We start from the raw sequence: 21,710 nt of genomic DNA, 5'->3' as shown, positions 1-21,710 counted from the left end.
AGAATACATTTCATAAGGTGCCGTACAAAAGATAATAAACAAGGTAAGATCCCATGGGGCTGGGAGGTAATATATTAGCTTGGATAGAGGATTGGCTAACCAACAGACAGCAGAAAGTGGGGATTAGATTATATTAGATTTACTGACACATGTACTGAGGTACGGTGAAAAGAATTGTTCTGCGTACAGTTCCACACATGAAAAACATAGGACATATGATAAATACAATGTAAATGCATAGACATCGGATGAAGCATATGGAGTGCAGTACTACATCTTCAGTGGAGAAGATGCGTGAGAGATCAGTTCAGTCCACAACAAGGTGGTTCAAGAGTCTGGTAACAGCATGGAAGAAGCTGTTTTTGAATCGGTTTGTGCGTGTTCTCAGACTTTTGTATCTTCTGCCCAATGGAAGAGGTTGGAAGAGAGAATAGCAGATGTGAGGGGACTTGGATTATGTTGATCTGTCTTTATCTGGTTGGCAAGCTGTAACTAGTGGTGTGCCATAGGGTTCGGTCCCCAGGGCCCAACTATTTACAATCCAAATTAATGACTGTGGGAGAGATAGAATGTACTATAACTAAATTTTCAGCTAACACTGAAAGCAAGTTGCAATGAGGAAATCAGAAATAAACGAATAGATATGGATAGATTAGGTGAGTGGGCTCAAATGTGGCATGTGCATAGGTGTGTGGTTATCCAGTTTGGTCAGAGGAATAAAAATGCAACTTATTATCTAAATGGAGAGAAACTTCAAAATGCTTTTGTCAAAAGGGATCTGGGTGCCCTTGTACACAAATCAGTCTGCAGGTGAGCAAGGAATAAGGAAGGCAAATGGAATGTTGGCTTCATTGCTAATGGAATAGAGTATAAAGTAGGGCAGTGCTGTTGTAACTGTATAGGGCGTTGGTGAGACCACGTTGGGAGTGATGCAGATTTTGTCCCTGGGACAATGACAAATGCATTAGAGGCGGTTCAGTAGATTGTCTTATGAAGAGAGATTTGAGCAGTTTAGGCCTATACTTGCGAGAGTTTAGAAGAATGAGAGGAGATATAATTGAGGTATAAAGATACCAAATGGAATTGATAGGGTAGAGGTAGAGTGGATTTTTCCCCTTGTTAGACATTCCATGAGGAGAGGCCATAGTTTTAGCCTAGTCCTGCATGTTTCATTACAAGGGGCCCGAAGTATAAAAGTAAAGAGATGTTGCTGCAACTGTACAAGCTACCAGTGAGGCCACATTTAGAACAGTGTGTGTAGACTTGGTCCTCTTATTTAAGGGAAGATATATCATTGGAGCCAGTACAGAGGAGGTTTACTAAGATGCTTCCGGAGGGACGGCCATGAATCCCTGAGCGCGTCCTCCCCGAGTTCACACTAACTCCGCTCCCTGCATTGGTGAGATTCATACCCCGGTGTCTGGAAAATCATTAGGAAAGTAAAAAATAATTTGGGGTCTCTGGAAAATCACTAGACGGTAGAAAAATAGTTTTTTTTTTAAACATTTCTCTTCAGCGGATATAAAAATATTGAAAATGGGATAAAGTTTGATTGTCTGACAGCCAATCACTGTACTGTAAGGTAATGAGTCATTTTGCTTCCCAGTTGGCCGAGGAAGGCAGTGTGTCACAAGGATGGATGTGTTGACCGATTAATGGCTGGAGGATAGGGGCAGGTCATGTGATCAAACCTCCAGGAATACATTTAATCAGAGTTGGAGAGGAGAGAATGTTGTGAATTTCTATCCTAAACTGACAGTGAGGTTTCTGTAAATTTACAGGATAGTGGCAGTGGAGGTTTAACACACGGGAAACACAAACCTTACGATCTGACAGAGTCACTCTATTCATTAGAAGCTGAATTTCAGCAACATCTGAGTGTGGAAGGTAAAAGATTTGTCTGTTCTGTCTGTGAGGGAAGATTTCAGGTCTCAGTGTGACTGGAAAAGCCCCGAGATTCACAAACCCTGGTTAGACCAAATCTGGAGAACTGTGTTCAGTTCTGGGCAACAAACCTGAGGACGGATAGAATGACCTCGGAGGGAGTGTAGTTCAAATATCCCCTCCACATCCACCCTGTCAAGGCCCCTCAGGATCATATATAATTCAATCCAGGTTTTACCTAAAACCTTAAATCTGTGTCCCTACTGCTTGTACGAACAGTGAATGGATGAATCAAATCTCCCCTCAACCTCCTTTGCTGGAATCATTCCGGTAAATCTCCTCTGCACCTTCTCAAGAACCTTCACATTTTTCCTGGAGCGTGGTGACCAGAGATTAATAAAGATTCATAGAATTCCTCCATTACAGAATCATAGAATTTACAGTGCAGAGGGAGGCCATTCTGCCCATCGAATCTGCACCAGCCCTTGGAAAGAGCACCGAGCTTAAGCTCCACCCTGTCCCCGTATCCCAGTCACCCCAACTAACCTTTGAACACTAAGGGGCAATTTAGCATGGCCAATCCACCTAACCTGCACATCTTTGGTCTGTGGGAGGAAACCGGAGCACCCGGCAGAGGAAACCTACGCGGACACGGGGAGAAAATGCAAACTCCACACAGGCAGTCACCCAAGACTGGAATTGAACCCGGTTCCCTGGACCTGTGAGGCAGCAGTGCTCACCACGTGCCACCAGAGGCATCGTTTTGGTATCAATATTACTATTTATGAAGCTCAAGATCGAATTTACTTTGCCAACTATTCTCTTGTTGATATACAAAATCCCTCTTCACCTCTTTCTCTCTCCTCCCAAAGAGGTCAGTTAGGTTTTTATAACAACCCAGTAGTTTTTTTTCTTTTTTTTTCAATTATGGGGCAATTTAGCGTGGCCAATCCACCTAACCTGTACATCTTTGGGTTGTGGGGGTGAAACCCACGCAGACACCGGGAGAATGTGCAAACTCCACATGGACAGTGACCCAGGGCCAGGATTTGAACCCGGGTCCTCAGCGCCGTAGTCCCAGTGCTAACCACTGCGCCGCATGCCGCCAACAATCCAGCAGTTTTCATGGTCACTTTTTCTTAAGTGTCAGCCCCACAAATGACCAGATTCATTTATCTGAATTTCACAACCTGCCTATGTGTTTTTGTGAGTTCTCTCTCACTCCTTATTTTCTGTTTTAAATCAGTTACACAGGGTGTTACAAGGGAAGGCTTCAAGGTCTGGAAACTCAAACTAAACTTCACATCAGGATCTGACGGTGTCCTCAATTTATCAGGTCCTGAATGTCATCATTCTTTGAACATGGAAGGAAAAAGTATCGTTCACATTGGAGAAACCGTACACGTGTTGTGTGTGTGGACGAGGATTAGCTCGATCATCAGGCCTCACAAGCCACAAATACAGTCCCACTGAGGAGAAACAGTGGAAATGTCCGGACTGTGGGAAAGGATTCACTTCCCCATCCAAGCTGGAAACTCATCGACACAGTCACACTGGGGAGAGGCCATTCACCTGCTCCAAGTGTGGGAAGGGATTCATTCAGTCATCCGACCTGCAGAAACACCCACGGGTTCACACTGGGGAGAGGCCATTCACCTGCTCCAAATGTGGGAAGGGATTCACACATTCATCCACTCTGTACACACACCAGCAAATTCACACTGGGAAGAGACCATTCATCTGCTCAGTGTGGGAAGGGATTTACTTTTTCAGCCGACCTGCTGAGTCACCAGCAAGTTCACACTGATGAGAGACCGTTTTCAATGTCCAGACTGCGGGAAGTGCTATAAATGTTCTGTGGAACTGATGAGGCCGTTCATGTGCTGTGGGACTGGATTCAGATGATGATCTGCCTCACTGTACATCAGCAAATTCACACTGGGGAGAGGCCATTCGCCTGCGCCAAGTGTGGGAAGAGATTAATTCGGTCAGCCACCCTGCAGAACCACCAGCAAATTCACTCTGGAGAGAGACCGTTTAGATGCTCTCACTGCGGGACTGGGTTCAGACAATCGTCTGAACTCACTGTACAACAGCTAAGTCACACTGGCGAGAGACTGTTCGCCTCCTCAGAGCGTGGGAAGGGATTCACCACTTCACCCCACCTGCTGAGACACCAACGAATTCACACTGGGGAGAGGCCATTCACCTGCACCAAGTGTGGGAAGGGATTCACTCAGTTATCCAACCTGCTGAGACACCAACGAGGCCACAAGTAACCACAGTGACTGGATGTTGCTGTTACTCACTTTCAGGACTGAACCATGTTCATTTGGATCTCTTTCTGCTGATAAACTCCAGCCCATTTACAGGGGCTAATATTCCGGCTAAAAGTCAAATAAATTAGATTTGTGTGAAATACGCAGTGTGTTGAAACTTTTTGATATCTCTGACACAAGTTTGTTCCTTTTGAAGTACTCTCGCTCTCCCCTGTCTCTTCCATCCTCATCTCCAACAAGAAGTGTGAGGAGCTTGTGGAGCTTCTTTGTGACTGAGATTGAGTAAATCCGATCAGCTGCCTCTGCTGCTTCCCTCCCTTCCACCAGCCCACCGGACCAAACTGTCTCTAAGTTTCAATCTTTCCCGAGCCCTGAACCCACATCTTTCTCTAGTTTCTCTCCCATCTCCCCTCATACCCTCTCAGAGCTCATCTAGTCCATGAGACCCAGCTCCTGCTCCATCGACCCTGCCATCTTTACAAATTACTGCCCGATCTTCAACCTCCCTCTCCTCTCCAAACTCTTTGAACATGTTGTCACCTCCCAAATCCTTGCCCATCTTTCACAGAACTCCCATGTATGAATCCCTTCAATCAGGTCTCTGCCCTGTCACAGTAGTGAAATACATGAGATAAACAGAATCTTACCCGGAGAGAAAGACAGACAAACCGAGAGCTTGGATCTAATACTGGTATGTTCATAAGACCAGAAGACAAGGGTAGCAGCACAGTCATTATCGAGAGACAACAATACTTGCTGGAGACAGACTGACAACTAAACAACATGAATCACAACACCAAGCTACCTAGACCCATATAGCCGAGACAGGAAGGAGAATTGGAGATGGACTGGAAGAACTCAAAGACTCCAGACACATTAACCAAAAACAGATGGAATATCTGAGGGAACAACACATAATAATAATAATAATCTTTATTATCACACGTAGGCTTACATTAACAATGAAATGAAGTTACTGTCAAAATTCCCTAGTCACCACACTCCAGCGCCTGTTCGGATAGAGGGAGAATTCAGAATGCCCAATTCACCTAAAAAGCATGTCTTTCGGGACTTATGGAAGGAAACCAGAGCACCTGGAGGAAAGCCGCGCAGACACGGGAGGACATGCAGACTCCTCACAGACTGTGACCCAAGCAGGAATTGAGCTCGGAACCCTGGCGCTGTGAAGCAACAGTCCTAACCATCAGGGAAATACCACCAGACAAACCCATCGGATCAAACAGAGAGAAAATCCTACAGAATCATCGAATTTACAGTGCAGAAGAAGGTCATTCGGCCCATCAAGCCTGCATCGGCCCTCGGAAAAAGCATCCTACTTAAGCCCATGCCACCACCCTATCCCCAGAACTCAGTAACTCCATCTAAACTAGGGAAGCACGGTGGCACAATGGGTTAGCCCTGCAGCCTCACAATGGCGAGGTCCCAGGTTTGATCCTGGCTCTGGATCACTGTCCATGTGGAGTTTGCACATTCTCCCAGTGTTTGCGTGGGTTTCGCCCCCACAACCCAAAGATGTGCAGACTAGGTGGATTGGCCAGGCTAAATCGTCCCTTAATTGGAAAAAACTAGATTTTTTTTTTTTTTAAACTCCACCTAACCTTTGTTTGGACACTAAGGGGCAATTTAGCGTGGCCAATCCATGTAACCTGCACATCTTTGGACAGTGGGAGAAAACTGGAGTACCCGGAGGGTACCCACGCAGACACGGGGAGAATGTGCAAACGCCACACAGTCACCCAAGGCCGGAATAGCTGAAACATAAACACACTGCTCCTGGTAGTTGATGGGACAGTGGTTCAATAAATATAATCAGTGGATTAAAAAGTGTGTAATGTAGAGTAAAAACAGAAAATGCGAGATTAACGCAACAGGTCTGCAGTATCATAGATTCCCAACAGTGCAGCCATTCAGCCCACCCCAGTTTGCACCAACCCTGCAAAAGAACACCCCACCCAGGTGCACTTCGCCTGCCCTCTTCCCATTATCCCATTTCATCTTTGGACACTAAGAGGTAATTTAGCATAGCCAATCTACCAAACCTGCACATCTTTGGACAGTGGGAGAAAACTGCAACCAGAGGGAACCCACACGGTCATGGGGAGAATGTGCAAACTCCACATAGTCACCCAAGGCTGGAATTAAACCCAGGTCGCTGGAGCTGTGGTACAGCTGTACTAACCACTGTGCCACCATGCCACATCTGTGGCGAGAGAAACAGAGTTCATATGTATTGCTTCTTGTTGTACCAGTTCTGTAGAAGTGTCAACGGACTCTAAAAAGTTCACTGAAGTGAAAAGAAATTAAAAGAAAATGTTCACTCAAGAGGTTCGACACAGGAAGAAGCTTCAGTCTGTGTGAAGCTCAATCTTCATCACACCCCGCAGTCTGATTGGCTGGAGGACCAGAGTCCATCTGGTCCTCCAAATCATCCCATTCGTCAACACCTCTCAGTCCGGGAACGAGGTTGTGGAACCCACGCGGCCAATGGGAAAAACTCAAAATGATGCAGAGTCTCAACCAATGAGGGAGATCGGGACCAGCCCCGCCCCTTATTCACTCCGAGGGGAAGCATGGTAGCACAGGTGGCTCGCACTGTGGCTTCACAGCGCCAGGATCCCAGGTTCGATTCCCCGCTCGGCCACTGTGCGGAGTCTGCACGTTCTCCCCATGTCTACGTGGGTTTCTTCCGGGTGCTCCAGTTTCCTCCCACAGTCCAAAGACGTGCAGGTTAGGTAGACTGGCCATGATAAATTGCCCTTAGTGTCCAAAAAGGTTAGGAGGGGTTATTGGGTTACGGGGTTAGGGAGGAAGTGAGGGCTTAAGTGGGTCGGTGTAGACTCGATGGGCCGAATGGCCTCCTTCTGCACTGTATGTTCTATGTTTAACCAGTTATATGAAATGAAAATCGCTTATTGTCACGAGTAGGCTTCAATGAAGTTACTGTGAAAAGCCCCTAGTCGCCACATTCCGGCGCCTGTCCGGGGAGGCTGGTACGGGAATCGAACCGTGCTGCTGGCCTGCTTTAAAAGCCAGCGATTTACCGGAGTGAGAATAAATCACACCATTCATAGCAAGGAGAATCCGTAAACTTGTTCTGTATGTGGATGAGGTTTCAATGGTTTGTCCAACCTGGAGAGACTCGAGGACAGCGGCACCATGGAGAAACAATAGAAATGTGGGGACTGTGGGAAGGGATTCATATCCCCGTCTGTGCTGGACATTCATCGGTGCAGTCACACTGGGGAGAGACCATTCACCTGCTCAGAGTGTGGGAAGAGATTCACTCAGCAGTCCCTCCGGCTGAAACACCTGCACATTCACACCAGGGAGGGAGCGTTCCTCTGTTCCCTATGTGGGAAGAGATTCATCCGGTCATCCACCCTGCAGAAACACCAGCGAGTTCGCAAGTGCCTCCAGAACTCTGCTGTTATTGATGTTAATCACATTCAGGACTGAACAGAAATCACATCCAGGACAGAACCATCTTCATTCTGACAGATAGAGTTTGTTTGAGGTGATGTTAATAATCCCTGAAACTGAGATTCGAATAGATTGGTGCCTGATAGCCGGCACAGACACAATGGGACAAAGGGCCTTGTTTTGTGCTGTAAAACTCTATAACTCGAACCCATCTCACTTCATACCAACATGTTCACTCTGACACAAGACATTTTATGTGTTCTGACTGAGAAGAGCTTTAGAAGCAAAATGGATCTGCTGACTCACCAATGCACACACACTGGAGAGAGACCGTCCACTGCTCCGAGAGTGGAAAGGGATACACTCATTCATCCACCCTGCAGAAACACCAGTAAATTTACACCGGGGAGAGGCCATTCACCTGTTCCAAGTATGGGAGGGGATTCACTCATGCATTCACCCTGCAGAAACACCAGCGAATTCACAAGTTACAGGAGTTGGATTCTGCTGTTCTTGCTGCTGTGAATCACATCCACGACTGAACCATGTTCATTCTGAGAGTTGGAGTTTGTTTCAGTTGATGTTAATAATCCCTGTAACTGGAGTTTAATGGTCCAATTATAGATTAATTAAATGAGCTTTGTGTCAGACACATGGTGTTGTAATACTTGATTTCTCTGAGATAAGATGAGACTGATTGATGTCCTGTTACTGACTGTTTCATTGTTGGGTCTTTTCTCCTTTGTTGGAAGACTTTTATTTTAGTGCCTTTCACAACTTCAGGATGTCCTAAAGTGCTTTACAGTCAATGAGGTTCTTTTGAAGTGTAGTCACTGTTGTAATGTCGTAAATACAGTCACCAAATATGCACAGAAAGATCCCGCAAACAGAAATGTGATTGAGACCACAGAATCTGTTCAGTGATGTTTGTTGAGGGATGAATATTAAGCAGTAAACCTGGGAGAACTCCCCTGCTCTTTGGAATAACATCATGGGAACCTTTACACCCAACTGAGGGCAGATGGGGCCAAGAGTTGAAGATCTGATCTGGAAGACGGGACCTCTGACAGTGCAGTGCTCCCTCAGGACTGCATCAGAATATCAACCTGGATTTGATGTACATGTTTCTGGAGGTGGATTTGAACCCACAACCTCCTGACTCAGAGATAACAATGTAACCACTGAGCCACAACTAACACCTCATCATTACTCTGGATTATTTCAGTTCTCAGACCTTCCGTTACTCTCAAGGACAAGTGTCCAGGAGTCACAGATTATCCAAAAAGGGGGTCAAAATCATAGGTGATTTTAAAGCAGTTGATTAAGAATCAACAGTTTGGATATAATACATCAGCTAAATAGACAGAAAAGACATACAACCCCAGATCAGGTGGGAACAGTTTACTGGACTTTACTGCCCTGGATCAGGGGGATGCTGATCTCCGGGCTGGAGATGAGGTTCCTCGGAATGGTTTACTGGTCCCGGATCAGAGGGATGCTGATCTCCCTGGCTAGAGTCGAGTTTCCTCGGAATAGTTTACTGGTCCTGGATCGGGAGGTGCCTTTATGATTAACCTCAGTCAGTACCGGAATTGAACCTATGCTGTTAGCCTGGCTCTGCACCACGAACCAGCTGTCTAGTCAACTGAGCTAAACCGGCCCCCATTTATTTCAAAAACATCCACAAGGTGGATGCAGGTGAACAGAGAGCTGGAGAACTTTTAAGTCTGTGCATGAACTTCTGTTTTGAACCAGGTGTATTTACAATTTTTATGTGATGCAGAACGAGGCCAGCAGCGTGGGTTCTATTCCCATACCGGCTGAGGTTATTCATGAAGGTTCGCCTCCTCAACCTTGCCCCTCGCTCGGGCAGCACGGTGGCACAGTGGGTTAGCCCTGCTGCCTCACGGCGCCGAGGTCCCAGGTTCGAATCCCGGCCCTGGGTCACTGTCCGTGTGGAGTTTGCACATTCTCCCCGTGTCTGCGTGGGTTTCGCCCCCACAACCCAAAAGATATGCAGGGTAGGTGGATTGGCCACACTAAATTGCCCCTTAATTGGAAAAAATGAATTGGGTATGCTAAATTTAAAAAAAAAAAACCTTGCCCCTCGCCTAAGGTGTGGTGATCCTCAGGTTAAATCACCACCAGTCGGCTCTCCTCCTGAAAGGGGAAAACGGTCTCTGGTCATCTGGGACTATGGCGACTTTACTTTCCTTACTTATTTTCTACAGATTCTACATCCCTCTTCACTTTAATTTTACTCCTTCTGATGGATACCTGCATGTTTAATTATATCCTGATTGTTTTAAAGTCAGTTTCTCTATGGACGATTTAAAATGTCCCATTTTACTGATCACTCAGTGCTGTTCAGTTTTCTAGTAGCTGAGTGTATTTGGGACCCGTTCTTCAGTGCAGGCTCACCCTGCATTTCACATGTCAGTTACTCCAGATGTAACAAATCACATCTGCACACTGACAGTGGGGCAGTGGTGTCTGTCTCAAGATCTTGGCGTATCCTTCCCCCCCCACCCCCTCCATGGAGCAACCCCTCAGGTAGTAGCCAGACTAGCAAACACAGTTTTCTTAAAAAGTGCAGAGGCAAAGGTACAAACATCACCAAGAGATTGACTATTTTCATATACTGGAATGTACCTGGATGTCAGATTATTTTTAAATGTATTTTTTCATGGGATGCGGCCATCTTAATTGTCTGAAGGCCATTTCAGAGTCAACCACCTCACCGAGGGTTCAGCCAGACCAGGTAAGGACACCAGAATCATTACTGAACCAGATGGTAACTCAGACCAGCTTCCATTCACTGAATTTAAATTCCACCAGTGACTGTGATGGTGTTTGAACCAATGTCCCCAAGGCATTGTCCTGGCCGACTAGTCCAGTGACTTTACCCCCAGCCCATCATCTCCCACTGATAGATTGATCTATTCTATTGAACTATACCCAGGCTGAGTTATTCCAATTCCCATTTGATGGTGTGACTTTTCTCTTTTATTCTAAGTGGGACATCCCATTAATTATCATTCTTATTCCGAAGGCCTGGATAAACTTTATCGAATTCAACATTCACACAATCTGGTCTGCTTGGGTCAGAGACACAGGTCCAGGTATTTCCAATCATAGATAGATAGAAAAGTACAGCACAGAACAGGCCCTTCAGCCCTCAATGTTGTGCCGAACAATGATCACCCTACTCAAACCCACATATCCACCCTATACCCGTAACCCAACAACCCCCCCCAACCTTTACTTTTTAGGACACTAAGGGCAATTTATCATGGCCAATCCACCTAACCCGCACATCTTTGGACTGTGGGAGGAAACCGGAGCACCCGGAGGAAACCCACGCACACACGGGGAGGACGTGCAGACTCCGCACAGTTTGGAGATACCTCCCACATTCCCCATTCCCAAGAATTTTATCTTGAAACATAACAGATGGGATTTCCCCCCCCCATCCCGAGACCGTAAATTCCCACCCAAGGTAAAGGACCTTTAAATGTTCCGGCAAATTTCCATTCCGCCCGTGATGATTCCCATGGCTGGAAATATGACCCCAACAAATGGGATGAAGCCAAATCTTTAAAAGACAAAGTCTTTATTTCAAATTGTTGCCATGCTGTCCGGGGAACAGGTTAACTTCTCTGCTTGTTTACAAAAGGGAAGCGGAAACATTTACAAAGCTTCCCACAGCTTGTGAGCTCCGAAACATAACTTCAAGGCTGAAGTTTATCTTCAGAGAATGAAACGTTTTGGTGCCTTTTCCAATTGTACCAGTAAATTGTGATTCACACTGAAAGGTTTACTTTCACTCAGTAATTAGAACATTTCACTTTCTCAGCACAAACACTTTAGACCAAATCCCAATTGTTCTCTCCTTTGTAGCTGGTGTGTGGAGAAGATGATGTTCACTGTAGATCTGTCAGCACAGAAACCGCACTGTGCTTCTGGGTAAACTCAGACTGCAAGTAGATGAATCTTTTAAACATCACCCAAGTGAAGGTCTTCCCCTGACTAGAAGGAGTGAGATGTCCCTGTAGTTGATGCTGTCTCCTCTGTCACTGCTGTTTTTATTGCATCACACATGTTCCATGGACCAGTCTCACAGCCCAAAAGGGGAGGGCAGGAAGGTGTGACAGTCGATGGGACTTTCTGTGTGTGAGCAGTTCAGCTGGAATTCCATCCTTGCCGGGCACCTTTCTGCTTGCTCAGCAATCAATGGCCTTTTCCAGCTCAAATGATGAGGGTTCCTTGTCCAACTCAACCAGGACAGGAAGCTGCAGGAGTCAAACAGAGACTGGGAGATGCCCGTCTCACAGGAGTACAGCTCACAGTAGTGTTCAACCCAGCGGGACACCTGGTTGCTTCTATCAGTAAGAACTTAACAATCTGATCATTTTAGGGCACCAACTTTGGTGAAAGCAGAACCAATTGTCCTTTTAATCCCATTAAATACATAACAGATAGATTTCCATTGTCATAGACAGTTTGTAATCCTTGATGTTGGCTCATCCCATGTTATTTACACAGTATCTGCCTGTTCTTTGCTACTTTCACGTGATGCAGTGTTCTAGCTGTTGGGTTTATGTTGCACATCAGGTCGCCTTTGCTTTTTGCTTGAGTGGCTCTCAAACCAGTCTTTGTTGCGGGTCCCACCTTTAACAAATGTTGCTGCTGCTGTGTCAGAAATTATTCAACTCAGCGACTTCCAAACTTCATCAATAAAAATGTTGATTGAGCTTTGACTGACTATCTACCAGAAAGGTGGTACGCCAATTGAGTCGAGCAAGGGGTGCAGTATACACGCATGGAGAGAAGGCGGGAAATATGTTGGCGGGTCAGCTCTGGAGGGAGGCTGCGGCAAGGGAAATTGTCCAGGTGCGGGACAGGGCAGGAAAGTTGGTGGAGGTCCAAATCAGATTAACAAAATCTTTAAGGAATTCTATGAGAGGTTGTGCAGGTCACACCCACCTAGGGGAGGCCGGGAGATGCAGGAATTTCTAGATGGGTTGGAGTACCCGAGGTTAGGGGAGGGGGACAGGGCTACATTAGAAGGAGCGATAGTGGAGCAGGAGATAAAAGATGCGATTAGGAGGATGCAGTCGGGGAAGGTGGCAGGGCCGTATGGGTTTCTGGTGGAATATTATAAAAAATTCAAAGATAAGCTGGTACCACTGATAGTGGGGATGTTTGAGGAGGCTATAGGGAAGGGGGTGTTACCACAAAATGTGGGACAGGCATCGATTTCCCTGTTGCTTAAAAGAGACAAGGGTCCAACGGAGTGTGGGTCGCATAGGCCCACTTTTAAACGTGGACACAAAGATATTGGCGAAGGTACTGGTAGGTAGGCTGGAGGAGTGCCTCCCGAAGATGATAGGTGAAGATCATACAGCTCTTTTCGAACATTAGGAGGGTATTGAATGTGGTTATGGCACCGGTGGAGGGGAAGGAAACAGAGGTAGTTGTGGCATTGTGGATGCCGAGAAAGCATATAGACCAGGTAGAATTGGGGTACTTGATGGCAGTTCTGGAGTAGTTTGGAATTGGACCAAGATTTGTGGACTGGGTGAAGCTACTGTATAAGGAGCCAAGGGCGAGTGTCTGCACAAATAACATCAGCTCGAGATACTTTTCTCTCCACCAGTGGGACTAGGCAGGGATGTCCTATGTCTCCCCTGCTGTTTGCACTCGTGATTGAGCTGTTGGCCATAACGTTTAAGAGGTCTGGGGGTATGGAAAGGGATAGTGCAGGGGGGGGGGGGGGGGGGGGGGGGGGAGAGAGAGATAGAGCATAGGGTGTCCTGGTATGTCAATGACTTGTTGATATACGTGTCGGAACAGAGTGTGTCAAGAGGGGGAACACTGGAGCTGCTTTGGGTGTTTGGGTCTTTCTTGGGGTACAAATTAAATCTATGCAATAGTGAATATTTTGGTGTCTCCGCTGGGGGTGGGGGGCTATCATTCCGTAGGGCAGAGACTCACTTTAGGTACCTGGGGGTGCAGGTTGCTCAGGATTGAGAGGGCTCCGTAGGTACAACATTTCTAGTTAGGTGGGATGGGTGAAAACTGAACTCGCAAGGTGAGATGGTCTCCATCTGTCACTGGTGGGTCAGGTATAGGCGGTTAAAATGAATGTGGTGCCACGTGTTGCCGTGATTTCTGTTTATTTTCCAATGCCTGCCAATTTTCCTGACAAAGGCATATTTTAGAGAGATTGAAGGGATGATTACCTCGTTCATGTGGGGAGGATGGTGGCCAGAATTTAAAAGGTGCTTCTACAGAGAGGAAGACAGGCAGGGTGTTTGGGTCATCCGAACCGGATGTATATTGGGCGGCAAATATGGAGAAGGTCCGGAGCTGGGTCAGAGGGGTTGCCTCCCAGTGGGTCAGAATGGAGGAGAGCTTGTGCAGGGCGTCAGGTTTGAAAGCACTAGCAACAGCGCTGCTCGCCATAGCCCCGGGGAAATACTCAGGGAGTCCGGTAGTAGTAGCTTCGTTGAGAATTTGGAGGCAGTTTTGCCAGCACTTCGGGTTGGGGGGCAGGATGAAAGAAAATGCCAATTCGGGGGATAGATTGACTTGTGCCAGGGACGTGTGATGGAAATTTTCGGAGCTGGAAGGAGAACGGAATTTGGACACTAAAAGATTTGTTTCTTGGGTGTTGGTTTGCAGGATTGAAGGAGCTGGGAACGAAGTATTGGCTGGAGAAGGGGGAAATGTTTAGATACAGGCAGGTTCAAGACTTTGCCAGAAAGGAGATAGAGCTTCCAGGAGAGCCAGCCTCCACATTGCTGGAGGAGGTGCTGACGACAGGGGGACTGGAGAAGGGGGTAGTGTTGGTGGATAACGGGGTTATTTTGGAACAGGAAAAGGCACCGCAGGATGGGATCAAGGCAAAGTGGGAGGAAGAGTTGGGAGAGGGTCTGGAGGAGGGGTTCGGGTGTGAGGTGCTCCGGAGAGTGAACGCCTCCACCTCGCGCGTGAGGTTGGGGCTGATATAGCTGAAGGTGGTATATAGAGTACACCTCACAAGGGTGAGGATGAGCCGGCTCTTTGAGGGGATAGAAGATGTGTGTGAACGTTGCGAGGGGAGGGGGGGGGGGGGGGAATCGCATTCATATGTTTTGCTCCTGTCCAAAGCTGGAGGATTACTGGAAGGAGATTTTTAAGGTAATCTCTAAAGTGGTGCACGTGAAACTGGACCCGGGCCCTCGGGAGGCCATATTCGGGGCGTCGGACCAGCCGGGGTTGGAAACGGGTGCGGAGGCAGATGTTGTAGTTTTCGCCTCGCTAATCACCCGATGGTGGATCCTGTTGGGATGGAGGTGAACCTCTCCACCCTCTGCCCTGGCGTGGCAGGGGGGACCTGCCGGAATTCTTGACTCTCAAGAAGGTTAAGTTTGAACTGAGGGCAAAGCTGGAGGGGTTCTACAATTCATGGGCATTATTCATCATGCACTTTCGAGAATTAGATTACATTGTACATTTGGGGGGGGGGGGGGGGGGGGGGGGGGGCGTTGGGAGGGTTTGTTCAATGTGCCGTGATAATATAACAGAGCTCCCAGTGTGAAGAATGTGTAAGTCAGGAGAGAATATTATCAGACTAACAATCCTGGATGTGAGTAACAGCAACAATAACAACGTAATCCAATTCCTTCAGTCACTTGTGAACTCTCTGGTGTGTCCGCAGATTGGATGACCGAGTGAATCCCTTCCCACACACAGAGCAGGTGAATGGCCTCTCCCCAGTGTGAACACGCTTGTGTACATTGAGATCAGATGAAGATCTGAAACTCTTTCCACAGGAGGTGCAGCTGAACGGCTTCTCCTCAGTGTGAACTCGCCGGTGGGACCAAAGGCCGGATGATTGAGTGAATCCCTTTCCACAGACGGAGCAGATGAACGGTCTCTCCCCAGTGTGAACATGTTGGTGTGCAGTGAGGTCAGAAGACTGCCTGAATCTCTTTCCACAGTGAGTGCAGCCGAACGGCCTCTCCTCAGTGTGAATTCGCTGGTGTAACATGAGGCTGGCTGACTGCGTGAATCCCTTCCCACACACAGAGCAGGTGAATGGTCTCTCTCCAGTGTGAGTGCGTTGGTGTGCAGTGAGTGTAGATAACTGCCCAAAGCTCTTCCCACAGGAAGTGCAGCTGAATGGCTTCTCCTCAGTGTGAATTCTCCTGTGTACCACCAGGTTGGTTGACTGAGTGAATCCCATCCCACACTCGGAGCAGGTAAATGGTCTCTCCCCAGTGTGAACACGCTTGTGGGCGCTGAGGTTGGATGAAGACCTGAACCTCTTTCCACAGGAAGTGCAGCTGAATGGCCTCTCCCCAGTGTGATTTCTCTGGTGTGTCAGCAGGGCCGATAACTGAGTAAAGCCCTTCCCACAGACAGAGCAGCTGAATGGTCTCTCCCCAGTGTGATCTCGCTGATGTAATGAAAGGCCAGACGACTGAGTGAAGCCTTTCCCACATATGGAGCAGATGAATGGCTTCTCCCCAGTGTGAGTGCGTTGGTGTATCGCCAGGGTGGAGGACTGAGTGAATCTCTTCCCACACACGGAGCAGGTGAATGGTCTCTCCCCAGTGTGAATTCGCTGGTGTGCAGTGAGGGTGGATGACTGCTTGAACCTCTTTTCACAGTGAGCACAGCTGTACGGTCTTTCCTCAGTGTGAATCCGCTGGTGTGACACAAGGCTCGCTGACTTTGTAAATCCTTTCCCACACACAGAACAGATAAACGGCTTCTCCCCAGTGTGACTGCGTTGATGGATTTCCAGCAGGCATGGATAATAGAATCCTTTCCCACAATCCTCACATTTCCACGATCTTTCTGTGGTGTTGGTCCCAACGTGACTGCGTCGGTGGATTTCCAGCCGGGATGGATAATTGAATCTCTTCCCACAATCCTCACATTTCCATGGTTTCTCCATGGAGCCGGTGTCCTTGTGACTCTCCCAAGTTGGACAATCAGTTGAAGCCTTGCCCACAGAACACGTGTATGGTTTCTCCTCACTGTGAATGGTGTGATGTTTTTTCAGGCTGTGTAACTGGTTAAAGCTCTTTCCACAGTCAGTTCACTGGAACTCTCTCACTCGGGGGTGTGTGTGTGTGTCTCGGTGCTTTTCCAGTCATACTAATGTTTGAAATCTTCTCTACACACAGAACAGAGAAACATTTCTCCTTCCTCATTCAAAGGTTGATGATATTCAAGTCCTGATGAATCTCGGTCAGATTTTGACGTGACGTTTGATTTGATTTTCTGTTTGTAAATCCTCCCCATATCCCCTGGAAAGTGATTTGAAAAGAGTGCTCACTGTAAGTACAGGATAGAAATTCAGAACAGACAATTCTAGTTTCTCTGGAATATTCTTTCCCAAGTTTGTCAGTCCCAGTCTCTGTCTCTCATGGGAAAGACCTGAGCCCTGTCCAAGATAGCGGCGGCCGGTTACCTGGGTAACCCGGGCCCGTCACCGGGGAGGAAGCCGTCTCCCTGTCCGACCTGACTCCCACTCAGGCCTTGGCCAGCAGGGGTAAACACGGGGCCTGCAAACTCTTATTCGGGGCCTCAGGCCTACCCCAGAAGTTGATAAAGTTTCCAGTGCAGCCACGGCTTCCATTCCTACCCTGTGCTCACAATCTCCTCCCGGACAGTCTGCTCATCCTCACTCTCTTACCATGACTGACACTGAGCATGCTCACAGCACACATCCACGCTGCACCTGCGCACTGGCCTCCTACACTCGCTGATAGGGGACTTTCTGCAGCACGGGCGGTTCTGGGTAACAGATCCACCATAGAGAGCAATTACTGATCAGCAATATTGTTTTTCATAGTTAGCAAATCAGAAGATCGACGGATAAGAAACCTGCTGGGCATGAAACACAATGAGAGGTTCGGATACTTTATTTAATACCAGAACATTATTCTGATATCACTTAGATATGGGCAGCAAGCAGGCTAGTCTACAGTATGTACAGTATTTACAACACCTGGGACACGGTATATCATCTCATCAAACCAGTGATAGGTTTGTTTACTGTTCATAATTGTGACTGGGGCACACTCACGATTCAGGCAAAATGCAACTCCCCAGGTTCACTGACCCACTCCCTCCAGACCTGTTTTCACACCAAGGATCTTGATATCTGCCTCAGTCTTTACCCAGCCATGCAAGTTCAGCTCACACTGCCCAACAACCAGCCTCTCCTGCACTGGGGCACAGGGTTTCCATTATATCGAGAGGGAGCAATCTGCCTCTCTTGCATTGGTGCACTGCATTTCCCTTATATCAGTGTCATAGAAAGGTGACAGCACACAATGAAGGCACTCGACAAATTGTATCTGTGCCAATTTCCTGCAACAGTTGCTATCCCCTGTCATTGGCCCTGAACTCTGCAGATATTTTTCTCCTCAAAAGATACAGATGAGCAAGGAGCTGGAGTTGGCTATTCAACCCAGTCTGCTCCACCATTTAATAAGGTCATGGCTGATCTGATAGTAACAGACAGTTGTCCAATTCTCTTTTCAAGGCATCAATTGAATCTGCCTCCACCATATTTTTGAGCAGTGCATTCATGATCCCACATGCAGCACAGAATGTTCTTCTTCTCATCAGCATCGCTTTTTATAATCACCCTAAATGAATGCCCTCTGTTTATAATCTTGCCCTAAATAGAACTTGCTAGAAAATACGTCTATTGCAGATCATTAGTTTTAATGTGGTCAAGTGCCTTTCCATTTGAGAACTGTTCAATAAAGTTATGAAAATTATTTGTAGTTTGAAGGGGTGGAGTTCAGGTGTGGGCGGTGTGCAGGTGGACCCGCAAATCATGTCCGTATGTTTTGGGCTTAGGGGATTTTGGCAGGAATTTGCCGATGCCATGTCAAAGACATTGAAGGGACGGGTGGTTCCGAGTCCAGAGGTTTTGATTTTTGGTGCTTCAGAAGACCCCGGGAACCCAGGGGCGAGAGAAGCCCATGTTTTGGCCTCTGCCTCCCTGGTAGCCAGAGACGAATCTTATTGGCGTGGAGGGACTCGGAGTGTCCGAAATCAGGGGTATGGGTTTCTCAGGCTCGAGAAGATCAAGGTCGCCCTGAGGGGATCGATGTTAGGGTTTGCCTGGAGGTGGCAGCCGTTTATCGACTTCTTTGGGAATAATTAAGCTGTCAGCAAGGGGGGGGGGGGGGGGGGGAGAGAAGAGATAAAAGGAAAGGAGGCATGGGAGGCTGGTTGAGGTGGGAAATAGTAGGAAAGGGGATTTGGGGAATAATGTATGTAAGCCATGTTGGCTGGGTTTGGTGGTTGGTGGGGTGGGTGTTATTTACTTCGTTGTTTTTCCTCTTGAAAATTGTTTAAATTATATATGCCTTAATAAAATATTTTCAAAAAAATAATTATTTGTACCTTCCCCACCAGATTTCCCTGTTTACAACCTCCTCCCCCACACCACAGCTTGGGGTGCAAGATATTTAACCCTTTTGCTTTTTCAAAGCTTTTCTCTTGTTCAGTGCAAACATTCCCATTTCCTTTTTCTCCTTGTAACCTGTCTTAATTCATCTTCATCACCCCATCAAGCTAAGGGAAATTAGCATCATCTGTAATTACAGAAGGAAAGTACACGTTGCATTTATTCATGGTTGGTGCCCTGTATTGAATACAATCTCACATTGATCACTGGACGGTTAAAATACTGGATGGTTACAACTGCTCACAGTCCCGCATAGATAAGTTTACTTGAAGTTTGGCAAATCTGTGGACCTAACCACAGTAATTGGGGCTGGTTACAGGTGCTGGTTTAGCAGTGGGCTAAACAGCTAGCGTGTAATGAAGAACAATGCCAGCAGCACAGGTTCAATTTCCGTACCGGCCTCCCCGAATAGGCGCCGGAATGTGGCAACTGGGGGGTTTTCACTAACTTTATTAAATCCTACTTGTGACAATAAGCAATTATTTATTAATAGTCAAGTTGGTTAGTGTGAGGAAAAATTTCCATCTGGTCGGACTGGAAGTGTCCCTGTGTGCGTCTGTGAGTGTGTGTATGAGTGTGATGGGAAACCTGAAAACTACATAATTGCAGTTGAATCGAACTTGGGACCTCGCCGCCGTTGAGGCAGTAGTGCTATCCACTGCACCACTGTGCCGCCTTTACAACAGTATTTTTTATTAATGTAAATTTAGAGTACCCAATTCATTTTTTCCAATTAAGGGGCAATTTAGCATGGCCAATCCACCTACCCTGCACATCTTTTGGTTGTGGGTGCGAAACCCACGCAAACACGGAGAGAAGATGCAAACTTCACAAGTAGTGACTCAGAGCCGGGATCGAACCTGGGACCTCGGCACAGTGAGGCAGCAGTGATAACCACTGCACCACCGTGCCAGCTTTGAAAGGTAACAGTATTAACCTTCTCCCTAACCTGTCCTCGTTATTGAAATGAGGAATAATACTTGCTCTAATGGTAACATTTCCTGTCTGCCAGTTATTACTTAAAGTCAGTCATTGGATTGTTTGTGGATTGTTTCACCATGTTATCACATTTCAGTAACAAATGTTGAAATGTTTGCTCCACACCTACAGGGTTTCATCTGTTTAAAACCACAAACAGAAAGGTCCTGTTTTCTCCTGGTGTTTGAGACAAATTTGGCGCAGCACGGTAGCACCGTGGCTTCACCGGGTCCCAGGTTCGATTCCCTGCTGGGTCACTGTCTGTACGGAGTCTGCAAGTTTTCCCCGTGTCTGCGTGAGTTTCCTCCGGGTGCTCCAGTTTCCTCCCACAGTCCAAAGACGTGCAGGTTAGGTGGATTGGCCATGATAAATTGCCCTTAGTGTCCAAAAAGGTCAGATGGGGTTATTGGGATAGGGTAGAAGTGAAGACTTAATGGATCGGTGCAGACTCGATGGGCCGAATGGCCTCCTTCTGCACTGTATGTTCTATTAAATCAGCTTTCAAATTAATAGAGCGTCAGCCAATGAGGGACATCTCGGCTCAGCCCCGCCCCCCATTCACTGAGTAGTTGGGAGGGCCAGCCGGCTTCATTGGTCCTCCAGCCCCGCCCCCTCTTCCTATTGGTCCGAACCCGCCGTCAATCAGTCCCCGGGCATTGTGAGCTGAGCAAACCCTTCACCATCATCGTCAGCTCCCTGGTTTGTAGCTGCGGAACTTCTCCCGCCTGACAACAGGCCCAGGTTAACGGGCACCATCCTGCTTCACACACTGGAGCTGACAATGATTGTGAAGGATTTGCTCCAGCTCACAATGCCCAGGGACTGATTGACGGCGGGTTCTGACCAATAGGAAGAGGGGGAGGAGCTGCAGGATAGAACGCGAGCACCTTGTCCTCCAACCAATCAGAGTGAATGGGAGGAGGAGCAAAGCCTGGGCTCTCGCTCCCTTACGCATGCGTCCCACCTCACACTTCGTCCACCCGGGCCTGTCTCTGGGAAAAGCCCGACCAGCTTTCGTCGGTTCAACTGCCGTATCCGAGCTTCGTATTCGGGGCTTGGGCAGACACGGAGCTTTTATGAAGCCTCCTGACCCATCCGCCGCTTCCATCCTTCCCTCATGACTCACCTAGGTTAACTTGACCGGCTGAGGCGCTCCAGCGGACTGCCTGAATCCTCAGCTTCATCGGCACTGCGCATTCTCCAGATCACGTGAGATCGTGGCCACGCCCCTCATTCACTCCAATTGGTTGGAGGAGCAGTCGCTCCGCTCGGTCCTCCAGTCCCGCTCCTCTCTTCCTATTGGTCCAGGTTGCCGTCAATCACTCCCTGGGCACTGTGAGCTGGAGCATGCGCAGTGCCGATGCTGGACTCGGCCGGGAGGTTTCACTGAAACCCGGTGGCGGTTCCAAACCTTCCGGGCCCGGGTTTGCAGACCTGCACCTGGTGACAGGCCTGAGTTAACGGCCGCCGTCTTTGTAGAGGCTGGAAACCCGCAGGGGGCAAAACATCAGAGTTTGTTGTGAAACCAATGGGATATTGTGAAACAGGAGGTCAGGGTTACAGTCAACAACAACTTCTATTTATATAACGCTTTTAACATCATAAATCATCCCAGTCAACTTCACAGGAACATTATGAAA

The 21,710-nt window shown here is 47.7% G+C and overlaps 1 protein-coding gene across 1 annotated transcript in view; it reads right to left on the bottom strand.

Moving 5' to 3' along the window:
• Window positions 1-21,291, bottom strand: part of LOC119952276 (zinc finger protein 585A-like) — a 54,140-nt gene extending 32,849 nt beyond the window's left edge. Inside the window, exons 1-2 of the mRNA XM_038775895.1 lie at window positions 21,197-21,291; window positions 15,292-16,909 (exon numbers count right to left, since the gene is read on the bottom strand). Of these exons, the coding sequence (XP_038631823.1) occupies window positions 15,292-16,554 (1,263 nt within the window). The 5' untranslated portion in view covers window positions 16,555-16,909; window positions 21,197-21,291. The remainder of the gene's footprint in view (window positions 1-15,291; window positions 16,910-21,196) is intronic.
• Between the last annotated feature and the right edge of the window lie 419 nt (window positions 21,292-21,710).

The sequence above is a fragment of the Scyliorhinus canicula genome, chromosome 17 (assembly GCF_902713615.1).
Source record: "Scyliorhinus canicula chromosome 17, sScyCan1.1, whole genome shotgun sequence".
Lineage (NCBI taxonomy): Eukaryota > Metazoa > Chordata > Chondrichthyes > Carcharhiniformes > Scyliorhinidae > Scyliorhinus > Scyliorhinus canicula.
This window is presented reverse-complemented; position numbering and strand designations above follow the sequence as displayed.